This window comes from Phyllobates terribilis, unplaced genomic scaffold (assembly GCF_046119375.1).
Source record: "Phyllobates terribilis strain yellow unplaced genomic scaffold, ASM4611937v1 Scaffold_4__5_contigs__length_816908805, whole genome shotgun sequence".
Taxonomy (NCBI): domain Eukaryota; kingdom Metazoa; phylum Chordata; class Amphibia; order Anura; family Dendrobatidae; genus Phyllobates; species Phyllobates terribilis.
This window is the reverse complement of record NW_027362764.1, coordinates 313,054,181-313,080,007: the sequence shown is the minus strand read 5'-3', so window position 1 is coordinate 313,080,007 and position 25,827 is coordinate 313,054,181. Positions and strand designations below refer to the sequence as shown.

The window sequence follows — 25,827 nt, the reverse complement described above, 5'->3', positions numbered from 1 at the left end:
CAGAACATGACAGATTATATAAAATCAGACCCATCATTGAAGATTTGTCTGAAAAATTCTTAAGGCTCTATACCCCAATGCAAAACATTTCTATAGAGGAGTCCCTTGTAAAATTCAAAGGAAGACTGCACCTCAAGCAATTTATCCCATCTAAGAGGGCAAGTTTTGGGATAAAGATCTATAAAATGTGCAAAAGTTCAACCGGATACACATCCGCTTTTCGCATATATGAGGGGAAACTTTTAATATAATTCTTAAAAAACTTTTTATATACCAATAGGCAAAAACACCACCATACATAAAAAGACAGACAATTAAAGGTGTGGGACCATAATTGAGTGCTCCCACATCCAACTGTGCTATGCTCTCTCTTTCGTGACAGTGGTCACATTCTAGCACCAAGTCTCATATAATTAGAAAAATGTAAAAACTGGATTGGTCTCACCCATTCCTTTGGATTCAGCTGTGGGTGGTGACTGCCTTCTCATCCAGCACTTCTGATAAATGAAAGAACCAGTCAATTCATCAGGTGGAGTCAACTGTGAGACCTATTAAACCCTGTATATTACTATCATGGCCCTAGGACCCCATAGATCCCGCCCTGACAAGGGGAGTGCATCTGTTCCTTAAGGTGTAAACAGCCCTACAATAACTTGTGTTACTCCCTCCTGGGTTCTTCAGGGAAGTCTGCTGCCAGTTATGAATGAGAGTGTGAGTTAAATGTATGAAGGGGCCCTAATGAATTAATAATTGCGCACCAGATTCACCTACTGCCACGACTGAGATAATGGGAAGGGTTCTCCTGTTGGTCGAGTATTCTGCCTCTGCCACTTCTGCTGTGGATGTTGCCAAGTGAAAATTGCAGACTTGCTACTGTAGTGCCCGTACATTGTAGTGATCAGAACATGATGCCCAGGTCGCGCTCCTGGAAACCTTCACCGGTAAATTACACAGGCTTTCATCGCTACAGAAATAACAAACATGGATGCTAAATGTGGTTTAGGCGCGCTGTGGGGCTCAGAAGGGAGGGGGCATTTGAATTTGGAGCGTATAAATTGCCGAGGGGGGGGGGGGGGGGCATTTAGCATTTTCCAGAGCCTTTGTACTACTAACATGGAAGTCACCTATATTTCCAATAATAGATGACGGACCAGAGTCATCTGTTATTGGATCATGATCATGTTTATCCTATGCTCAAGGGATTCATTCACTATAATGAGGCAGCAAAGTTACTATGTACTCAGTCTGGCCTCTGTTCAGCATTGTTCTTTTAAAAAGTGCACAAAACTGTGGCCACCGGCACTTTTATGAACGGTTCATAAGATGGACACCGCCGGATAATAGGTCAGACGACGTCCACAGTGCCTCACCTCATTATAGGGAATCTTCCGCCATAGGTTCCATCTGAATTACTTAGTTCAGATATTTACACAGAAAAATCAGTGCAAGTGGTCAGCAAATAGCGCAGTATAAAATGTGAGCCGAGACTTACTGCAATCTTTGGGAGGCAGAATGAACAAATCATAAGCAGTTGAAAAAAATTGTTTTATTTATATTTTATGCCATTCCTCGTGCAGTATAAGTGATAACACAAATTTATTCTTCAGGACAGTGCGACTACAGCGATACCAGAAATATAACTTATTTTAATGTTTGGCTGCTGTCTTACACTAAAAGAACCTTTTTTTCTTTTTGCAAAAGAAGTTTTGTCATCGCCATATTTTGAGAGCTATAATTTTTCCATTTTTCTGCCAACAGGCATGTGAGGTCTTTCTTGCGGGATGAGTTGACATTTTTATTGGTACCATTTTTGGAAACTGACTGCTTTCTATTCCGATTTTTGGGGGTCAGAATTAACACAAACCAGCAATTCAGGAATTGCTTTTATAGTTTTTTTATTATGCCGTTCCAAGTGTGGTAAAATTGATAAGACAGCTTTATTCTTAGGGTCAGTACGATTACCACATTCATAATTTTTTTGTGTTTTGTGCTTTTACAGAAAAACTTTACAGAATAATTATTTTTGCATCGTTTTATTTTGAGAGCTGGAACTTTATTTTTCTGCTGATGGAGCTGAATGGAAGTAGGTTTTTTGCAGGACAAGATGACGTTTTCAGAAATACCATTTTTATTTACATTTGTCTTTTTGATCGCATTGTATTTAACTTCTTATTTTTTAAAATATTATGAACGTTTTTGCCTAGTTTAAATTTATTTTTTACGGTGTTCACTGAAGGCGTTAGGCAGTTTTTCAAGTTGTTTCGTTCCGGAGATGGCGATACAAAACAAGTGTATTTTTTTTTTTTTTTTACATAAAAATAAGTATTTATGGGTATAACATTTTATTTTGTAAATTTGGTAAAAAAAATTACAATTTTTTTCAACTGTTTTTTTTTTTACTTCGTCCCTCTATGGGACTTTAACTTTTAGCATTCTGTTGGTATAAAGCATGAAAGGTGCATTACCATGCTTTATACTTGTTATAGCTGCACTGACAGAAGACTTTGAGCATGGTCTAACAAGCTTTCTGCAGCCTGGTGACCCGGATGTTGTCATGACTACATCGGGTCCCCATCATGGCAGCGATCGAGCCCTCGTGATGACTTTACGAGGGGCGCTGATCAGAAAGGAGAGGAAGCCCCCTCCCTCTTCTTGATTTTTAAATGCTGCAATCTGTGTTGGCACATTTTTGAATCCCCCAGCGCAGTTACAGTGCGCTGTGAGGATTCGCTGGTTTCGGAGTCGAGAACAGTGGTGATGTCGCAATATGCATACTCCTGGGCAGAAGCTACCTAGTGGGCGTGGCCTCACTCCATACAAGTGTATGGAGCGAGGGCGCAGCCTATACACTTGTATGGAGCAAGGCTGCGTCCACTCAAGGGCTTCCGCCTGGGAGTATGCATATCACATACATCACCACTGATTCCAGCTCAAACTGCCGAATCGTTGCAGCGAAGTGCTAGCTCCGGGGAGATTTTTTTCGGATGGTGGGAGGTCACCCAGGTACGGCAATTACAATCCTTTTCTTCTCATGTTCTACAGTGTTATCGCTTCATAGACGATATTTTTTTTTGATTAGGACGGGCACATGAAAGGAATTTGAAACATCTCACTTGTAAAATAACCCATTCTCACATCTAATTATTCGCATCGGTACAGTTTTTGGATCTTAAGATCTCGATAGAAGGACAACGAATCAGGAAGACTGTTCAGTAAGCCAACGGCAACGAACAGTTTGCTTCACTACGCAAGCTTCCGTCCGACACATTTGTGCAACAGAATACCAAAAAGGCAATTTTTGAGACTTCGTAGGAGCTGCAGTACGGTGGATGATCAAGCCAGTGACCTCACAACAAGGTTTGTGTACCCACGTACATATTACACTTTAGCCTTACCTACCATCTTCCAAGTTCTAGCATAAATTCTAGTAGTAATAAGTTTTCTACTACGCATTAGTGTAGCTACTAGGTCCCGAGAGAACCCTTATGTTCTAACATCGACCTTTCAAGTTCCACACTGTCAAGTGGAGGTCAGAAGCTTGAGGATCACCTCGGGCAGGACCAAGGATCGGAGATGGACATATTTCTTAGGCATGAGAACCAGGGCCTCCTGGGCCAAAAGGGTGCGACCAAAACTCTTGCCCTGTCCTCTCAAATCTTCCTTAAAACCATGGGAAGAAGATTCAATGGGGGAAAGGCATAGGCCAGGTTGAAATCCAAAGGTATTTGGAGGACGTCCACTGCCAGTGAATGTTCTCTGGGATTTAGGGAACAAATGAGCCTGGTCTTTCAATTTAGTCTTGTGGCAAAGAGGTCTACCACCAGAGGCCCCCCATCTTCAGACTATTTGGGAGAAAATGTCCTGTTTTAGTTCCCAATCTCCCAACCTCAGAAGATAGCAGCTTAAGTAGTCTGCTTTTATATTTTCTTTTCCTTGGATGTGAAGGGCCGTTAAGGAAAGGAGATGACATTACGAGATCTGAAAAAGCAGAACCGTCACTCAGTGATTTTGAGCGTGAACCCCCATGGCGGTTCATGTAAGCTACCGCAATTCTATTATCTGAAAGGATCTTTACGTTTTTATCATGGAGGAAAGTCAAGAAATAATTAACCGCCTTGTCTACTGCTAGCAGTTCTTTAGCGTTTGAGGAAAGACCCTTTTCACTATTCGACAAGGACCCCTAAGCTCCCCGCCAACTGGGGACTTGCATCGGTGGTAATTATCCTAGTGACTAAGTACCCAGGGAACTCCACGAGATAGGTGCGCCTCTTTCACCCACCACTGTAAGGACTCAACTGACCATGGTGACAAGGATATTTTCCCTTCCAAGTGTCCCTTAAACAAAACTTGGTTTTGTAGCACGTCCCACTGTAGAACCCTGGAGTGGTATTGTGCTCATAGAAACCCGGGAGAACAAGATGTCAGGGTACCCAACAGGGACATTGCTGCTCTAAGGGACATAACCGGGTTTGATATTGCATTTTTCACCTGAATTTTAAACCTTTTGTTTCTTGGCTTCCGGGAGGTAACATACTTGAAAATCTGAATCCAGCATAATACAAAACTGCTGAACTTTCGAAGGCACTACCCTAAATGTTTCCAGATTTAGAATCCAGCTCAGACTCTTTAAGATGGTAACTACATGTTTCAGGTGTTTATTACATTGGGAAGCCGAGTCTCCAACTATCAAGAAATCATCCAGATGAGACAATTAAAATCTCATGTTCCCTGACATGAGCCATGATCTCTCCTATAATTTTAGTAAATACCCGAGGTGCTATGGCCAGACCGAATGGCATGGTCCTAAACTGGAAATGCTTAATTTCCCCATCCATGATCAAGGCCACCCTAAGGTATTTCTGGTAATCCTTATGGATAGGTACATGGTAATAGGAGTCTTTTAAATCTAATACTACCATCTAACAGCCCAAAAATAGCAACTTTATTGTTGATTTCATCTTAAAAGGTGGGGACTATCAAAAACTTAAGGGCTTTCAAGTTAATGATACACCTAAATGAACGGTCCGGCTTAGAGACCAAAAAGAGAGGCGAGTAGAATCCTAGCCCCCTTTCAAATGCCGGGACTTCCAACAGGACTGCTTTATGAACCAAGTCCAGGACTTCCTTTTGTAGGGCCACCTTCTCTAACACAGAGGAACGGACAGGGGTCCAGAAGAATCTCCCAAGAGGAATCGCCTGGAACTCGAACCTCAGACCCGAACCTACCAGATCAAGGATCCAGTTACTGGCAGAAATTTTTGTCCAGGCAGGTAAGAAGCCCAACAGCCTCCCTCCCTCCCCAACTAAGCTACGAGTCATTGACTCGGCTTCCGGGGCTCCCAAGTAGAAGAAGAGCTGAATACCTGTTGTCTTGCCATTTATCCTGACCCTTTTGCTGTCTTTTTTGTACAAATCTTCTATGAAAAGAACGATTATAAGTGGGCACAGATAGGCTAAGGAACCCTTCTTGTCACTAGCTTTATCCAAGATTTCATCCAGAAAGGGGGCCAAAAAGATGTTCCCCTTCACACAGTATAATACAGAGTCTCGTTCTCGCTTGAATATCACCAGGCCAACATTTAAGCCACAGGGCTCTACGGGCTGCGTTGGACATGGCGGCTGATCTTGTAAATTCAACTGAATCTGCGGAGGCATCAATCAGGAAAGCTGCTGCCCCATGTAAGGGTGGAATTTCTGATAAAATCTCCTTTCTGGATGTGTTATTTTTAAAGGTGGAATTCAAGCGGGTTGAGCCATATCATTAAGGACCTGGCCGTACAGGTTGCAGCAGCCGCCAGCTTTAAAGTCCCAGCAGTCGTTTCCCAGGTCCCTTTGAGAAAGGTGACAGCTTTTCTGTCCAAAGGGTCCTTAACCCCTTTACCACCCAAGGTGGTTTGCACGTTAATGACTAGGCAAATTTTTACAATTCTGACCACTGTCACTTTATGAGGTAATTACTCTGGAATGCTTCAACGGATCCCCCTGATTCTGAGATTGTTTTTTGTGACATATTGTACTTCATGATTGTGGTAAAATTTATTCGATATCACTTGCGTTTATTTGTGAAAAAAACTGAAATGGTGGCGAAAATTTTGAAATTTTCAACATTTTAAATTGTTATGCCCTTAAATCAGAAAGATATGTCACACAAAATAGTTAATAAATAACATTTCCCACGTGTCTACTTTACAACAGCACAATTTTGGAACCAAAGTGTTTTTTTTTTTTTATTAGGGAACTATAAGGGTTAAAAGTTGACCAGCGATTTCTCATTTTTCAACAAAATTTACAAAACCATTATTTTAGGGACCACATCACATTTGAAGTTACTTTTAGGGGTCTTTATGACAGAAAATACCCAAAAGTGACACCATTCTAAAAATTGCATCCCTCAAGGTGCTCAAAACCACATTTAAGAAGTTTATTAACTGTTCAGGTGCCTCACAGGAATTTTTGGAATGTGCAAGAAAAAAAAAATGAACATTAACTTTTTTCACAAAAATGTTACTTTAGACCCCAATTTTTTATTTTTGCAACAGTAACAGGAAAAAAAGGACCCCAACATGTGTTCTGCAATTCCTTCTGAGCACGCCGATACCCCATGAGTGGGGGAAAACCACTGTTTGGGCACACTGCAGGGTTTGGAAGGGAAGGAGCACCATTTGACTTTTTGAAAGTAAAATTTGCTTGAATAATTAGCGGACGCCATGTTGCGTTTGGAGAGCCCCTGATGTGCCTAAACAGTGGAAAACCCCCACAAGTGACCCCATTTTGGAAACTACACCCCTCAAGGAATTTGATAACATTAGGTCATCATATTGAATAAGTTGTCATTAGTCTTGAGCGTAAGTACTCGCTACTTGAGTTTGCATCAGGTACACGGGTATGCACCAAGTATCACGGGTGCTCGAGTGACTTACTAGAGTCCCCACCCCGCATGTTTCATGGTTCTTAAACACCCAAAGAAAAACATGCAGGGATCGCTTGTGCATGGCAGGCAATCCCTGCAAGCTTTTTTTTTTGGCCGCGAAGCATATGGGGCGGAGACTCTAGCATGTCACTTGAGCACCCGCGATACTCTGTGCATACCCGAGTACCCGATGCAAACTCAAGTAGCGAGCACTTGCGCTCAACACTAGTCGCCATATCGTTATCATTTTTCTTTTTCTTTACTTTTGAAAACATCCTAACCCCAACAACATTTATTTTTTACACCGTTCCTTGTGCAGTATAAGTGATTAGACGACTTTGTTCTTTGGGTTGTGATTACAGAGATGCCAGATTCATATTGGGTTTTTATGATTGACAGCTGTCACACTAAAAAAAACACACTTTTTTTTTGCAAAGACTAGTTTTTGCATCGCCATATTTTGAGAGCTATAATTTTTCCATATTTCGGCCGACAGTCATGTGGCAGCTTGTTTTTTTCGGGCACGTGACATTTTTTGTTCGCTTTCTATTCTGATTTTTGGGAGGCAAAATAAATAAAAACCAACAATTCAGGAATTTTTCTTTATGCCGTTCTGCGTGTGGTTAAATTGATAAAGCAGCTTCATTCTTTGGATCAATACGTTTACAGTGGTACTACATTTATATCGTTTAATTTTTTGGCGCTTTTACACAGAAACGATTTAATAGAAAAAAGAATTAAATTTGTATCACCTTATTCTGAGAGCTATAACTTATTTTTCAGCTGATGGAGCTGTAGGGAAGTTTGTTTTTTGCGGGACAAGATGACGTTTTCAGCGGTACCATTTTTATATACATTAGTCTTTTATTGTGTTTTATTCCATTTTTTGCTTGACTGTATGATAAAGCATTTTTTTTTTTTTTTACCAAGCAAAAAACAAAGAAACTGTTCACTAAAGGGGTAGTGGGACAGTTTTATTAGTCAGGTCGTTCCGGACGTGGCGATACCAAATATGTGTACTTTTATTGGTTTGGGTCTTTTTTTTTTTCATAATATTTATTTATGGGTACAGTTTATTTTTATTTCTTTGGTATTATTTTTTTCATTTTTACAATTAAATTTTTTAATTTTTTTTTCACTGACACTTTATACCACTACGAGACTTTCACTTTTTGCAGTCTGATCGCCTGTATAGAATAGAGATGCAGCAGCAGCATCTCTATGCTATACAGGCGATCAGACTGCATGCAGAAGTTACTTTGAGCATGCGCAGTGCAAAGATCAAGGTAACTTCCTGGTGTCTGGTGGCCCGGATGTAGTCATGACATCAGGTCACCATGATAACCACCGGGACCCCACACAGACAGCATGGGACGCCGGTGAGCAGGTAAGTATTGGAACTTACCTCCTCTCTTGCTCCCAGAATGCTGTGATCGATGTGCTGGGAGCGGTGTAGGACCGCCCCTAGCACATTGTCACAGCTGACACTCTGGGCTAATCAGCTGACACCCAGCAGCAATCGCGCCCCCCGCAGAGCCTAAGTGTGGGCGAAATCGCCAGGGAATACTAATACGTATCTGGCCCAAGGCACAGATTTGTATTAATACGGCCCATGTCAGAAAGGGGTTAAAAAAGTTGTTCTTTTTTGCGGTTGTTTAAACTCCAGGCTTTCTGTACATAAAAATAGAGTCAGCAAATCTCATCTCCTGCCCTCCTGGTTGAAGACACATTGACATCACTTGACCACTACAGCTAATCAATGGGCTAAGTGGTCTAGTGTTATCTACAACAGCATCAATACTGAACCCAGTAAGAGGCTGTAGCGGTCGCTCCTGAATAAATATCAATTTAAAAAAAAACAAAAAAAAACAACTTTTTTTTATTCCAAAGACAAAAGGCATGCAATTAATGGGAGTGTATTGCACATACTCCATATCAAGGATTTTGAACTTACCACCGATTGAACAACGACGGGCTATTTCCCAGAAGACTAATCCCATTGCATAGATATCCGCTCGCTTAAAGGACTCAAAATGTTTCATATTTATAGAATCATCAAGAACCTCTGGTGCCATGTATCTGTAATATAAATAGAAATAACCTGTTGCAATAATCTTTTTTCACATGACAGGTTGTTTTTTTTAAAAGGCCTCATTCTCATCTCAATGATTTTGCATCAGTATTTTATCAGTGTTTGTATGCCAAAACCAGGAGTCTCCAAAATTACAGAACAAGTGCAATTTTTCAATTATAGTTTTTCTCTATGCTCCACTTATGGCTTTCACATACAAACACGGATGCCAAATACTGATATATGAATGAGGCCTTATGCCTCAGTGCAAGGAAATACACAGCACTTAAAAGTAGGTTACAGGTTTGAACTCAACAAAAAATATCTGCTTGGAGGTTTAAAGTGTATATAAAATGTCTACACAGCCTAGCTACAATGACTAAGACAGTAGGTAGAATAATTTTAGAACTTTTCCACCTTTGATGTCAACCATAATCTGTACAAATCAATTGACAAAAAAAAAAAAAAAGTGATTGAGACGGTAAATAAAAATGCCAAGACTAACACAAAAAGGTTGCATGTGTGTGAAAACCCTTTTATAAAATTGTGAATATGTCTGTATTCAGAAATAGCCATCACATTTAAACCCATGTTAAATAGTAGTCAGTACACAGCTGTCATCAGTTCAAGTGGTTCTGAGTAACCTCATAAAATTTAGCTGTTGTAGTAGGATTTTCGAGATATTCTTAGTTGCGTTTTACAGTAAAAACCATGGCCCATAATCAAATTACAACACAAGTGGATCAGAGTTTTAGAAGCACTGGGAAACTGATCCTGCCAGCTTAAGATCAGAATATGCAGGCAACTAAAGCATAGAGCCTACAAGCGGGACATGATACTTGCTGTAACCATCCTTCTTGAAACTGCAGAGTGGCCAAAAACATAGGCAATTGGCAATTCATAAAAGTATTAAAATCTTTTTTGAGAAATCTGCAAAGTTGCTTGTTTTACAAACACTTTGCAATTTCAACCACTTAAAGAGGCCATGTCACTTGCTCAAAAATTGTAGTAAATAAATATTTTTGGAACTCGCCATAACATTTTTCTTGTAGCCTTCATTGGGAAATACAGGAACCATGGGTTAATATGCTACCACCTGGAGGCTGACACTAAAAATACATTTTAGCAAAAACCCAACTCCTCGCCACCAGGATACACCTGGGCAGCAGACACCCAGTTATTGCAAAAGCAGAAGGAAGAGTAAAACCAAGACTCCCTCCCACAAACAAGGAAGGTGCTGTGTCCTGCAATGAAGGTTATGAGAAAGACATTTTATGGCGAGTACTAAAACGCTTTCTCGGTCGCTTCATTGGTGGACATAGGAACCATGGTACCTTCTAAAACTGTCCCCGAGGGTGGAAAACGAATACCAGTACCGAGGAAGGAAAAATAACAATCCCTCAGGTTAAGACTTGCACCTCTAGAAGCAAAGGTAAGCGTTTCACAAAGGTGTGGACAGAGACTAAGAAGCAGCTCTATTAAATAGAAGAACAGACGCCCAGAGGTGTACAATCGAGGAGGCCTCTACCCCCCCAAAGAGGAAACCATGCTCTGGCAGGGATGCCCGACCTTCCGCATTGACAGATCAAACTCGAAGAACAATGGTTGCCCCAGAGGCGGTCAGGCATCTTCCACAGCATATCAAAATGACTCATGCGGCAATCAAACATCTGATAAGGAAAAAATGCAAAGATCCGTACTCACAGGTGATTTAAAAAAAAAAAGGAGGTTTATTTAGAATAAAGTTACAATGAAAAGGTATAAATAAGGAGAAGATAATCCAAATTCTGGCTCACAGTCATGAAGTTCCCACGTATGCCCAAGCAGAATTAAATAAAAACAGTTCTCAAAGATGCACATCTGAGAAAGGAGACTTCCAGACGTCATGTTTGAGAGAAGTTCCCATCTATAGTACAATGTCTTACAGAACGTCTTACAGGACATTCTGACAATTCAGAATGGAGTTGTGAGAGACCAGTAGAGCTGCGCAGCTCTGACTACATCAGATTGTGCAAGAACCTTTCCAGGAGATGAGAGATGAAGTACCTGAAAGGAAGAAGAGCAATCTCCTCATTAAAGGGAAAGACTGAGAACCTGCTAAGGAGGGAGCTAAACTCCATACCACTCTGTCCTGGAGAAGGAGAGAGACAGATGAGCGCACCCTCCTTAGCCACACGTGATGAAAGATCGTTAAAGAGCGATGTGGGCGGGAGAAGAGAAGGGAAATCAAGAGAATGCTTTACCTGGATGCTACAGGTGTTGCCCAGGGTCTTCTGCAATGAAGAACTGGAGATCTGGTCTCAATCTGAAGAATCTTAAGAGGGGTTTTCCCACAAACAAAAGTTAATTTTAAAAATTGTCTGTGTCTGACCCTGTACGGAACATACCACATCTCCTGGGCAGGGGAGGAAGCAAAAGACAATACAGACATTACAGCAGGGGATCACAGAGGAGTCATTTTGTATGAGGTAAAACATTTCACTGCGTGTTTTTAAACAATATTTTACCTCACAAAATGAATCATCTGCGATCCCCTGCTGTTTTGTCTGTATGGTCTTTTTCTTCCTCCCCTGCCCAGGAGATGTGGTATGTTCCGTACACGTCAGACACAGACAATTTTTAAAATTAACTTTTGTTCGTGGGAAAACCCCTTTAAGCTTAGCAGACACAAAATCTTCAATGCAAGCTGGGGAAAGACCAAAATTCCCCTGGAATATAGAAGAGCCTTGACCTCCACCCTGACCCGTCACCTACCAAGATAAACTCTATTGGAGGAGGTAGGCATCTTGGGAGACCAGAAAAGTAAAATCTCCAAACGCTCTGGTGGTCCAAGCAACAATAACTCGATCGTCTGAAAGACATGCATTCACACTTGAATGAGACAGACTTAGCCAGCGCTCCAATGCAAGATACAATAAACATAACTCCTACTGGCTGAAGAAACTTATACAAGTGTGACCCGCCGGAATTCTGAACTGCAAACCAAAATTGATTAGCTGAGTGAGGCAGTCACCCCCTGCCTCTTGAATTAGAGCAAATGTTCCTGCTGAAGGTTGGAATCAACCAAAAGGGAACTACCATCCTCTAGTTCAAAAAGCCAGAGCAGGGGTACGTTTACTGCTTGAGATTTACACTAAGCTGAGAGGTTTCTTCCAGAGACAAAGATCCTGGCTGGAAGTTTAAGAAGCACAAAGAAGTCTTGTAACTTCGCAAAATGGATAAGTCTGTCAATAGGTCTAAATAACCTAGGACGAGATCAGAGACTTGCCGTTCACCATAAATACAACCTACTGAGAAGGCGGAGTTGGCTGGACTGACTGACCTGGCACAAGATCAGAGTCTCCACAAGTCCATATATGCAAACTGATCTACCAAGCACTACCTGCTAGATGGTGATTGAACCGGATAGTGGTCCAAGCGCCAACTGGATTGCGCACATGCTCAGCCCTACAAAAGGTGCCTAGCCTCCCTTGTGCCAACCTGCTGCCAAAATAAATGGTCAGAATTATTCCAATGCGATATGCAATACTGAGGGCCTCACTTAGCCTGGCTGACTCACCTATGAAGAGTCATTTGCCCTGGGAGGTGGTGAGAGACCTCTAAAGATTGGTTACATGCTGTCTTCAACAGAGTTGTTGGGAGTCCGGCTTGTTTCAACTAAAAATTGCAAATGCACTGCATACATTTTCCGACTTGCAGGACCAGTCGGTAGTGATGGAAAAAAGGAGGAGAGGCCAACAGGGCTCAGCAAACTCTTGTCTCACCAAAAAAAGGCCGCAACACCAAGGAAAGCCCCCCTCCCAGGCTGGATGACCCAAACCAGTAACGGGGCAGAGGAGGGGTGCAGGGAAGCGAAAGAGGGATGGGGGCTGCAGCGAATGCTGGCAGGCGCCCAGCCACGGTGGGAGAACCTGGGCACCAAGATAGGACAACACCAAAAATGGGAAGTATAAAAAGGTTATTTTAAAAAGTGGAAAGAGAAGGATTGAGAAGAGGCTGTCAAGAGTAGTGCACAACCCATGTAAGGTTCTTCCCCAACAGTGAGTTATTTTTTACACTTAAATACAATATGGTAAGTGTCATTGCTTATGCATCATATGCAAAACCTTTCTGGAAAAATGTGGCTAGTAAAAGGAGTTACTTAAAATAGGATTAGTCCGTCAGTCAACAAAAATATATTTTGTCTTAAAGGGGTATTCCCATCTACAAGATCCAGTCTCAATAAGTAGTATGTGTAATAACATTAGCAAATACTTCCAATTAGAAATGTAGTATAGTTTTTCAGATTCACTATGTCTCTTTCCTCATGTTGAAGGCATTGCAGGACCATGGTTACGACCACTAGCAACTAGCTGTCACTATATCAGTGGTCATAACCATGGATACCCAAGGTCCTGCAATGCTTACACATGAGGAAAGAGACCTAGCTAATCAGAAAAACTATACATCATTTCTAATTGGAGGTATTTGCGAATACACTGCACAAGAAAATAAAGGGAACACTTAAACAAAAGATTATAACTCCAAGTAAATCAAACTTCTGTGAAATCAAACTGTCCACTTAGGAAGCAACACTGATTGACAATCAATTTCACATGCTGTTGTGCAAATGGAATAGACAATAGATGGAAATTATTGGCAATTATCAAGACACCCTCAATAAAGGAGTGGTTCTGAAGGTGGGGACCACAGACCACATCTCAGTACCAATGCTTTCTGGCTGATGTTTTGGTCACTTTTGAATGTTGGTTGTGCTTTCACACTCGTGGTAGCACGAGACAGACTCTACAACCCACATAAGTTGCTCAGGTAGTGCAGATCATCCAGGATGGCACATCAATGCGAGATGTGGCAATAAGGTTTGCGGTGTCTGTCAGCGTAGTGTCCAGAGGCTGGAAGCGCTACCAGGAGACAGGCCAGTACACCAGGAGACATGGAGGGGGCCATAGGAGGGCAACAACCCAGCAGCAGGACCGCTACCTCCGCCTTTGTGCAAGGAGGAACAGGAGGAGCACTGCCAGAGCCCTCCAAAATGACCCAGCAGGCCACAAATGTGCATGTGTCTGCACAAACGGTTAGAAACCGACTCCATGAGGGTGGTATGAGGGCCCGACGTCCACAGATGGGGGTTGTGCTCACAGCCCAACACCGTGCAGGATGATAGGCATTTGCCACAGAACACCAGGATTGGCAAAGTCGCCACTGGCGCCCTGTGCTCTTCACAGATGAAAGCAGGTTCATACTGAGCACATGTGACAGAAGTGACAGTCTGGAGACGCCGTGGAGAGCGATCTGCTGCCTGCAACATCCTCCAGCATGACCGGTTTGGCAGTGGGTCAGTAATGGTGTGGGGTGGCATTTCTTTGGAGGGCCGCACAGCCCTCCATGTGCTCGCCAGAGGTAGCCTGACTGCCATTAGGTACCGAGATGAGATCCTCAAACCCCTTGTGCGACCACATATGCTGGTGCGGTTGGCCCTGGGTTCCCCCTAAGGCAGGACAATGGCAGAACGCATGTGGCTGGAGTGTGTCAGCAGTTCCTGCAAGATGAAGGCATTTAAGCTATGGACTGGCGCGCCCGTTCCCCAGACCTGAATCCGATTGAGCACATCTGGGACATAATGTCTCCCTCCATCCACCAAAGTCACGTTGCTCCACAGACTGCTCAGGAGTTGGCGGATGCTTTAGTCCAGGTTTGGGAGGAGATCCCACAGGAGACCATCCGCAACCTCATCAGGAGCATGCCCAGGCGTTGTAGGGAGGTCATACAGGCATGTGGAGGCCACACACAATACTGAGCCTCATTTTGACTTGTTTGAAGGACATTACATCAAAGTTGGATCAGCCTGTAGTGTGTTTTTTCACTTTAATTTTGGGGATGACTCCAAACCCAGGCCTCCATTGGTTACTAAATTTGATTTCAATTGATGATTTTTGTGTGATTTTGTGGTCAGCACATTCAACTTTGTACAGAACAAAGTATTCAATGTGAATATTTCATTCACTCAGATCTAGGATGTGTTATTTGAGTGTTCCCTTTACTTTTTTTGAGCAGTGTATTATTACTACACCTACTACATATTGGGATAGGATCTTGGAGAAGAAAATCCCCAAACTTTTGTTAAGATGGGTAGAATGCATATCTGATGGCAATAACCACCAAGCAAGAAAGAACAATATGTCTTTTGGCAATTTTCCCTGTCTCAGGGTGCTGACAGACCCTCATTGAGCAGGGAGCAGTAGCATTCAGGTTAATGACGACATATTGTAGTTTACACAGATGCCACTTTAAACAAGGAAACATCTTTAAAATCTTACACCATACGCTCAGGACAAAAACGTATAAAAAGGTGTATTTTTACATGGTGCTTTTTTATGCATATTTACTGTGAGGTTTATTTTCAAAAACTATGACTGCATCAATACAACCATCACATTTTATTAAAGATATTTTCTAAACAAAATTACCTTTTTGTTCCAACTCTATGATTTGGTGCGATGTCAATTGTATCTGTAGCTGAATCATGTCGTACAGCTAATCCAAGATCTGCAATGCAGCAAGTTCCATTTTTCTTAACCAGAATATTTTTTGATTTAAGATCTCTATGTGCGATAGCTGGCTTTCCTAATAATTGAAAATAAAAACCTAAAATTAAAATGTATACACCCAAAAGTGACAAAATATTTTATTTGCCAGCCAATGAGAGTGCATAGCCCCTCTCCAAAGAACAGAAAGGAATTGTGCTCACATTTTGGCTTTTTAACAATTTCTATAGGGGGTGGCCGCATGGAATTAGCATGTGGTGAAGTTCTACTGGATTAAGGGCCACAGTCCAAAGTTGGCTTTGCTGCTGCTAAAGGAAGCGGAAGTTTGTGGATGAAAGTGCCAATAAAAGTCTTTACAAGATACCTACCACATCTACGGCAACACATCCAATTTCGGTCCCGTGGTTTAGCAAAATTGCATTGCATTCTGATATGCTTGTATGTATATTCTCCCTATGAGATTAGACTGCAGCCATCTCCAAAAGATAATTAGCTCTATTTGTGCAGTGATCTCAAAACAACATCTGAAGGTGAGCGAGCCACCCTTTGGAAACTTTATACCCCAACCTACATAACCATAAATTATTCACCCTTACAGTCATATTGTGATGTTTCACAAGCACACTCCCCCTTGATTTCTAATACGGTTTCTCCCAAGCATCAGGACTTCTACAACTCTCTCAGATACAAAGTAAGATGGGCCAATGCTAGACGCAAATAAAACTACTGTTTAATAGATATGTCACGAATGTTTAGAGTTGCCGTAGGACAACCAACAAATTCAAAGCATTTTTAATTTCTATTCTGATTTTAAATAAGCACAATAACTGTATAATAGAAGAGCATAATTCTAATCCTTTGTTGAGTAAACCGTTTAGCAACATAATCTAAGTAGTAGTTTTGCTACAAATTTTTACAAAAAAAAAAATCATAACTAGTGTTGAGCATTCCGATACTGAAATATCGGGTATCGGCCGATATTCGCGGTATCGGAATTCCGATACTTTTACAATATCGAATACCGGAATCGGAAGTCCCCATAATGCCTGCGCTCTGCAGTGTCTCTGAAGGATGACAACCTGGATGGCAGTGCTCAGCTGCGATCCAGCCTGTCATCAGAATGCCATCCCAGCGTGAGAGAATTCTCCTGATTGTTTAAAAGCCGGCTTCCCCGCAGCCTCCCACCCCGATCCTCCGCTCCCCTCGCCACCTCCCATCCCGATCGTAAGTTAGGACCGGGCGGGGAGCGCAGCACAAAGGAGCGGGGAGCGAAGGACCCGGGCGGGGAAGCCGGCAGTGAAAAGACTTCACCGCCGGCTTGCCCGTTCTGTGCTGCGCTTTCCCGCCGGTTATTTCAAATGAACAGCTGAGGTATCAGGTGATGCCGATCAGCTGTTCATTTGAAGTAGCCGCGGTGCCCTCAGAGGGTTCATGTGAGTTCATGCTTGACTGCATTGCATGAACTCACATGAACTTTCCCACGGCCGCACAGGTCAGCCTCACCTCCCAGACCATCAGACAGGTCATGATTGGTGTGTGTGGGTGTCTGTGCGATGTCTGCAGGTGTGTGCGGTGTCTGTGCGATGTCTGCAGGTGTGTGCGTGCAGGCAAACATAGGCCGATGTGACACTACTACTCCCATCGGCCTATGTCTGTCCCCCGTCCACTCGTGCCAGCAGGATCAGCTTGATGGGAGCAGTAGTTCCCATCAGCCTGATACGGCTATTTAAACTGCCCCATATGTTATTTTGGCCCCCATAAGTTTATATTTTTGCCCCTATACGTGTTTTTTTTTAGGCCCCCATATTTTTTTTTTTGTTTTTGGTCCTCAATAAATTTTAAATACATGTCATTGGTGGCCAGTGGTTACCAAAAATAAATTAGTTTATACATTACCTGTCCCCGCCGATCGCCACCTAAAATAAAGTAAAAAATAAAAAACTACACCTATACTCACCTAGACACCTAATTCCCCGAAGCCATTGATCTCCTGTAATAAAATGTAAAATAATAAACCACAACCTTATCCTTACCCCTCCGTAGTAGTCCACGAGTGTCCCACGAAGATCTCCAGTTTAGAGCAGCCACATATAATGTGACAGCTCTGAACCGCCTCCGCCGCTAGAATGACGGGGCCGTAAAGCAGCCCCGTCATTGCATAAGCGGGTTCGCCGGAGTTCAGGCAGCGCTGCTCCAGTTAGCTGCTTTACGGCCTCGCTGTACCGTGAGAAATTCCCACGATACAGCAGTGCCGTAAAGGAGGTCTCTGGAGCTGCGCTGACAGAATGCACTCCGGTGACCTCAGTCAGGGGCTCCCGCTGCTGGGAGCGGACGTGTACCCAGCAGTGTGAGCTTACAGCAGCCATGCACAGCTGTCCCCATCTCCAGATGTGACAGCTGTGCATGGGAGATCAGCGCAGGAATGTGGACAGGTAACTATTTTTTTTTAGTAAACTAAGAAGTAAATAAAATGGTGTGTTTTATTTCAAATAAATAATTTTTTTTCTGGGTGTAGTGTGTTTTTTATTTTTAACACTTTGTAGGTTAGTAATGGGGGTGTCTTATAGACGCCCATCATTACTAACCTGGGCTTCATGGCAGCTGGCGCTGACATCAACCCCAGCCCTATTACCCCCTGCCACCGCACCAGGGCAGCGTGGAAGAGCGAGGCTATGTGCCAGAATTGGCGCATCCTATGAATGCGCCAAATCTGGGGCGGCTGAGGGCTGCTGTTTCTAGCCTGGGAGGGGGCCATTATTCATGGTACCCTTCCTGGGCCATTAATATCAGCCCCCAGCTGTCTGCCTAGCCTTTGCTAGCTATTAAAATAGGGGGGACCCCATGTCATTTTTTTTTTGGGGGGGGGGGGGGGTCTCCCATTTTAATAGCTAGTAAAGGCTAGGTATTCAGCTGGGGGCTGATATTAGTAGCCTGGGAAGCTCCGTGGGTATTACCCCCTTCCCAGGCTTCAAACATCTGCCCCAGCCGTCTGCTTAACCTCCGCTAGAGACTAAAATTATGGGGGATCCCACGCCAATTTTATTTTTTAATAAATCCTTTATTTTAACACTAAATGACACTTGAGAGGTTAATAAAGATGCAGTCCCTAAATTATTATTTATTTTTTAATAAATTTTTCCCAAAAATTTTGACGTGGGCTTTGCCATATTTTTGTATGCCAGCCAGGTACAGCAGGCAGGAACGGGCTGCCCCCAACCACCAGCTGCCTATTTGTATCTGGCCGGACACAACAATATAGGGAAGCCCTTTTTTTTTAAAAATTATTTCATGAAATAATTTAAAAAAAATTGACGTGGGGCTTCGCCCTGTTTTTGTGTCCAGCCAGGTACAACTAGGCAGCTGGGGGCTGGAAACCGCAGCGTAGGGAGGCCCAAGCTTTCTGCCCCCCCCCCCTCCGCTGCAAATTGCAGTCCGCAGCCACCCCGGAAAATGGCGCGTTCATAGAAGCGCCATCTTCTGGCGCTGTACCCAACTCATCCAGGGCCCTGGTGCGGTGGCTCTCTGGGTAATAAAGGGGTTAAGGCCAGCTTGGCATTATCAGCTGGCCCTAAGCCCGAAATTCATGGGGTCACGCCAATATTAGACATGACCGCCATGAATTTCTAGTAAAGTATTTAAAAAAAACACAACACCCAGAAAAAAGTCCTTTAATTGAAATAAACACACGATTCTTTATTGTTCTAAATTAAACCAGCACTCAGCACTTCAGCAGGAGAATTCTCCCACGCTGTCAGTGAGGTGCATGAGGTGAGCTCATGTCCAATGAACTCAGCCGACCTCGTGCAAGTCACTGACAGCGTGGGAAAATTCTCCTGCACTCAGCGCTTCAGCGTGAGAATTCTCCCACGCTGTCAGTGACGTGCATGAGGTGAGCCGAGTTCATTAGACATGAACTCGGCTCATCTGGATGCCGTCACAGAGAGACACTGAGGAGCGCAAGCAAGCCTGCGCTTCTCAGTGCGTGCGGCATGGCAAGCTGGATGGCAGCTTTCTGCTGCGGTCCAGCCTGTCATCTCGATGTAGCAGAGCTGAAGCTGTCGTAGGAACCATGGAAAGGTAAGGATGATGTTGCTTTATTATTTTTCTTTTATTGCAGGAGATCGTTGGCTTCAGCTGGAATGGGCGTGATGGTAAGTATGGTTTAATTTAGAACAATAAAGAATTGTGTCTTTATTTCAATTAAAGGACTTTATTCTGGGTGTTTGTGTCTTTTTTTTACTTTGACTATGGGGTTAGTAATGGGGGTGTCTTATAGACGCCTCTCCATTACTAACCTGGGCTTGATGTCAGCTGGCATTATAAGCTGACATCAACCCCAACCCTATTACCCCACTGCCACCGCTACAGGGCAGTGGGAAGAGCGTGGCTAAGTGCCAGAATTGGCACATCCTATGGATGCGCCATTTCTGGGGCGGCTGACGGCTGGTGTTTCTAGCCTGGGAGGGGGCCAATATTCATGGCACCCTTCCTGGGCTATTAATATCAGCCCCCAGCTGTCTGCCTAGCCTTTGCTAGCTATTAAATTAGGGGGGACCCCCACGTCATTTTTTGGGGGGGTCCCCCATTTTGATAGCTAGTAAAGGCTAGGTATTCAGCTGGGGGCTGATATTAGTAGCCTGGGAAGCTCCGTGGGTATTACCCCCTTCCCAGGCTTCAAACATCTGCCCCAGCTGTCTGCTTAACCTCCGCTAGAGCCTAAAATTACGGGGAACCCCACGCCAATTTTTTTTAAAATAAATCCTTTATTTTAACACTAAATGACAAGTACAGTAAGCAACACTGTCACTGTACTTATTATATGTTGTATCCCTGACTTTGATGCAGGCTCACAAGCAGAGCTTACATCTTTCTGGCGGATGATGTTGAATTACTCAGCCATCATCTGCCTCTAATAGCCAGGGGTGGAGCTTCGCTCTGCCCCAGCTCTTAATTTGCTAAATGCCACTGTCAATTTTTCACAGTGACATTTAATGTGCACCGGCAGGAGGGTGCGTCATTCCATGCGCCCATCGGTGCCCCAGTGACGTGATCACATGGTGCCGATGGCTCTGCTGAAGACTTCCGTGTTTGTCATGACTATTCTACTGTGAAAGCCAGCTGGCGTTCATAGGAGAACTTCATTTTCGCTGGACATAACGCTAATGCACTGCTTTGAATAGTACAAGTGATCTGATATTCGCAAGTTCAAGTCTTGTAAGGGGACAAATACAGTAAAAGTTGACTGGAAAAAAAAAAAAGTAACTTTTATATTTAATTTTTCTTATTTTTAAAATCATTCTTGTTTTATTAAAAATAAACCAATTTATTTTTCTTTTTTTTTGTATTGCTGAGTTCGTAAGAGTCCAATCAAAATATAAATTAATTTAAATGGTAAAACTGCATAACGCGGAAAAAAAATAGAAACGCCAGAATTTAGTTATTTTTTTTTTTACTTTTGGCTGCTGCAAAATTGCAATAAAACGCAATATGAGGTGATAAATAAAAAAAAGTCAGCTCGGTGCACAAAAAAAATAAGCCTTCACACAGCCCCAGTTCCCAAAAATTTTAAAAGTTATGGGCGACATGCAAAAAAAAAAAATGTTTTTTGTTTATTTTACAATTTTTTTTTATTACCACTTAAAAAACAAAACAAAAACAAAAAAACGATACATGTTGGCATCTGCATAATCTTATTGACCGGAGAATCATATTGCCAGGTCAGTTTTACCATTTAGTGAACATGGTATATAGGAACTCAACTGTGGAACTGCACTTTTTTAGCTATTTCAACACACTCGGAATTTTTTTTTCCTGTTTTCCAGTTCATGACAGGAAATAAATAATGAAATAAAATGGTGCCATTCAAAAGTACAACTTGTTCGGCAAAAAAACAAGCCTTCATACGGTTATGAAAAAAAAGTTATGGCTCTTTGAAGAAAGAAGTAAAAAACAGAAAATAGCCCAGTCACAAAAGTGATTAAGGAAAAAAGCGCCAAACAATCTGGTAAATTACATGGGATTAGCTATTAGGAAAACCGATGGGCGGAGTAAGTGACGCGCTTACGGCGTGGCGCTGTTAAATGCCGCTGTCAGAGATTGACAGCGGCATTTAACATGCTAACAGCAGTGGGTGGATCGCGATTCCACCCGCGGGTGTTGCGGGCACAGGTCAGCCGTAATAATCAGCTGACATGTGCTCGGTTCAGTGCGGGCTCACCACCGGAGCTTTCACTGAACAGGGGGGTTAGAGTTTGGTGCGTACTAATATGTCCCAGGCTGTAAAGGGATTAAGCCAAAAAATAAACTGTGGGTCCCATGGCTGATGTTAACCCTTTAGTGACCAAGCCAATTTTGACCTTAATGACCAGGCCAAATTTACACTGTGTGCAGAATTATTAGGCAAATGAGCATTTTGATCACATGATACTTTTTATACATGTTGTCCTACTCCAAGCTGCATAGGCTTGAGAGCCAGCTACCAATTAAGTAAATCTGGTGATGTGCATCTCTGTAATGAGGAGGGGTGTTGACTAATGACATCAACACCCTATATAAGGTGTGCTTAATTATTAGGCAACTTCCTTTCCTTTGGCAAAATGGGTCAGAAGAGAGATTTGACGGGCTCTGTAAAGTCCAAAATTGTGAGATGTCTTGCAGAGGGATGCAGCAGTCTTGAAATTTCCAAACGTTTGAAGCATGATCACCGAACAATCAAGCGTTTCATGGCAAATAGCCAACAGGGTCGCAAGAAGCGTGTTGGCCAAAAAAGGCGCAAAATAACTGCCCATGAATTGAGGAAAATCAAGCGTGAAGCTGCCAAGATGCCATTCGCCACATTTCAGAGCTGCAACGTTACTGGAGTATCAAAAAGCACAAGGTGTGCGATACTCGGGAACATGGCCAAGGTAAGGAAGGCTGAAAAATGACCACCTTTGAATAAGAAACATAAGATAAAACGTCAAGAATGGGCCAAGAAATATCTTAAGACTGATTTTTCAAAGGTTTTATGGACTGATGAATTGAGCGTGACTTTGATGGGCCACATGGATGGGCCAGAGGCTGGATCAATAAAGGGCAGAGAGCTCCACTCCGACTCAGACGCCAGCAAGGTGGAGGTGGGGTACTGGTATGGGCTGGTATAATCAAAGATGAACTTGTGGGACCTTTTCGGGTTGAGGATGGAGTGAAGCTCAACTCCCAGACCTACTGCCAGTTTCTGGAAGACAACTTCTTCAAGCAGTGGTACAGGAAGAAGTCGGTATCGTTCAAGAATAACATGATTTTCATGCAGGACAATGCTGCATCATATGAATCCAACTACTCCACAGAGTGGCTGGCCAGTAAAGGTCTAAAAAGAAAAAATAATGACAAGGCCCCCTTGTTCACCTGATCTGAACCCCATAGAGAACCGGTGGTCCATCATAAAATGTGAGATCTACAGGAAGGGAAAACAGTACCCCTCTCGGAGCAGTGTATAGGAGGCTGTGGTGGCTGCGGCACGCAATGTTGATCGAAAACAGATCAAGCAACTGACAGAATCTATGGATGGGAGGCTGTTGAGTGTCATCATAAAGAAAGGTGGCTATATTGATCACTAATTTTTTTGGTTTTTGTTTTTGCATGTCAGAAATGTTTATTTCTAAATTTTGTGCACTGATATTGGTTTACCTGGTGAAAATAAACAAGTGAGATGGGATTATATTTGGTTTTTATTAAGTTGCCTAATAATTCTGAACAGTAATCGTTACCTGCACAGATATCCTCCTAAGATAACCAAATCTAAAAAAAAAAAACACTCCAACTTCCAAAAATGTTAAGCTTGGATATTTAGGAGTCTTTTGGGTTGATTGAGAACATAGTTCTTGATCAATAATAAAAAAATAATCCTCTAAAATACAACTTGCCTAATAATTCTGCACACAGTGTATGAAATCTGACTTGTGTCACTTCATATGGCAATAACTCTAGAACCCTTCAACAGATCCCACTGATTATAAGACTGTTTTTTCATGACATATTGTAGTTCATGTATAATTTATTTGATCTGACTTAAGTCTATGAAAATATTGGAAATTTGCCAAAAATTTTGAAAATTTCATAATTTTAAAACTTTTAATTATGTCCTTAAATCAGTCATGTCACACAAAATAGTTCACAAATAACATTTCCCATATGCCTACTTTACATCAGCACAATTTTTGAAACCTAATTATTTTTTGTTAGGTAAAAAACATTTTTTTTTGTTCGGGGTAAAAGTCGACCAGCGATTTCTCATTTTTCCAACAAGTTTACAAAACCATTTTTTTTACGGACCACATAATTTTAAGAATGTGACAGTCTACGACAGAAAATACCCAAAAGTGCCACCATTTTAAAAACTGCACCCCTCAAAGTCCACAAAACCACATGCAAGAAGTTTATTAACCCTTCAGGTGCGTCACAGGAACTAAAGCAATGTGGAAGGAAAAAAAAAATGAACATTTTACTTTTTTTTTTAAACAAAAATTTTACTTCAGCCCAAGTTTTTTATTTTCACAAGGTTAACAGGATAAAATGGACCTCAAAATTTGTTGTGCAATTTCACTGGAGTATGCAGATACCCCGTATGTAGGGGAAAACTATTGTTTGGGTGCACGACAAAGCTTGGAAGGGAACTAGTGACGTTTGATATTTTTTTTTGTATAAAAATGGTTGAAATAGAGAGTGGACGCCATGTTGCATTTGGAGAGCCCCTAATGCGTCTCAACAGTGGAAACCCCCACAAGGGACCCCATTTTGCAAACTACACCCCTCAAGGATTTTATCCAAGGGTATAGTGAACATTTTAAAAATACAGGTACTACACAGAATTTGATAAGATTAGGTAGTGACATGGAAAAGGTTAAATTTTTCACAAAAGTATGTTAGCTCCAAATTTGTAATTTTCATGATGGATAATAGGTGAAAAACTAAACCGAAATTTCTGCTGAAAGCGATAAGCCATATGTGGTAAAAAAAAACAACACACTTCTGTTTGGCCACATGACCAGGCTAGGAAAGGAAAGAGCACTATTTGTGTGGAATAAATTGTAAATGCCATGGCACATTTGGAAAGACCCTGACATGTGAAAACAGTAGAACCCCCCCCCCACAAGTGACCCCATTTTGGAAACTAGACCTATCAAGGAATTCATCTAGGGGAGTATGGCGTATTTTTAACCTAAAGGTGATTTACAAAACTTTATAACATTTAGATGTGAGAACAAAAAAAAATTTTTTTCCACTAAAATACTGTTATAGCACCAAATTTATAATTTATATAAGGGGTAATGGGAAAAATTGGACCCCACAATTTGTTATGCGATTTCTTCCGAATGTGGCAGTACCCCATATGTGGTTGTACACTACTGTTTGAGCACATGGAGGGATCGGATGGGGAGTGCTACTTGGCTTTTAGAACGTTTGAATAGGTGGTGGGCTTCATTAGCGGAGCCCGTGAGGTGCCAGAACAGCATAAACTCGCCCAGGTGACCCCATATTGGAAACGCCACTGCCTAAGGAATGCATCTAGAGGTGTAGTGAGTATTTTGAACCCATAGTTGCCTCACAGAAAGGTATAACATTGAGACATGGAAATATGACATCTTAGTGGTAAAAATGTAATTATTGTATTTGCTGCAATTTTAAATCAGGTACACAAGCGTTAATGGGTGAAACTCGACCCCATAATTTATTGCCTAATTTCTCCCGAACGCGTGATGCCCCTTATATCGTCAGAAGTTACTGTTAGACCTCAGATCAGGGCCGAGAAGGAAGGAGCGCTAGTTGGCTTTTGGAGCACAGATTTTGGTAGAATAGTTTGTGGGCGACATTTGGGGGGCCATAAAAGGTACCAGAACAGCAGGAAAACCCCAAAAGTGACTCCATTGCTGAAATTACACCTCTCAATCTACGGATGTAGTGATTATTTTTTAACCATGCCATGTTTTATTGTGGAGAATTGTAAAATATGCCAGTTTGGTGCCCATACATTGAGCCCCCATAGAGTGTAGAGCCCCCATACATAGTGACCAGCTTGTGCTTCTGGAGATACGTACCACGTAAATTGTTAAGTGTTCTCTCCCCAATTCAATAATACCAAACGTGGTCGCTGTAAGGTTGCAGCCGGACAGGTCGTGGACAGGAGGTATGTGTCCCCAAGGTGCCAAGCCTTGGTGATGCAAGACTCAGAAAAGCAGGCTCCAGCACACAGTGCTGAGAAGTGTATAATGGGCATGGATTATAGGGCCAGGTTTCACGAGCAGCTGAGAGAGCTGGGTGGG

At 42.4% G+C, this 25,827-nt stretch overlaps 1 protein-coding gene across 1 annotated transcript in view; it reads right to left on the bottom strand.

The window, feature by feature from the left end:
* The window catches only part of TGFBR1 (transforming growth factor beta receptor 1), a 91,012-nt gene that overhangs the window by 8,164 nt on the left and 57,021 nt on the right, over positions 1-25,827 (bottom strand). The window contains exons 6-7 of the mRNA XM_073678389.1: positions 15,449-15,605; positions 8,865-8,989 (exon numbers count right to left, since the gene is read on the bottom strand). Of these exons, the coding sequence (XP_073534490.1) occupies positions 8,865-8,989; positions 15,449-15,605 (282 nt within the window). The remainder of the gene's footprint in view (positions 1-8,864; positions 8,990-15,448; positions 15,606-25,827) is intronic.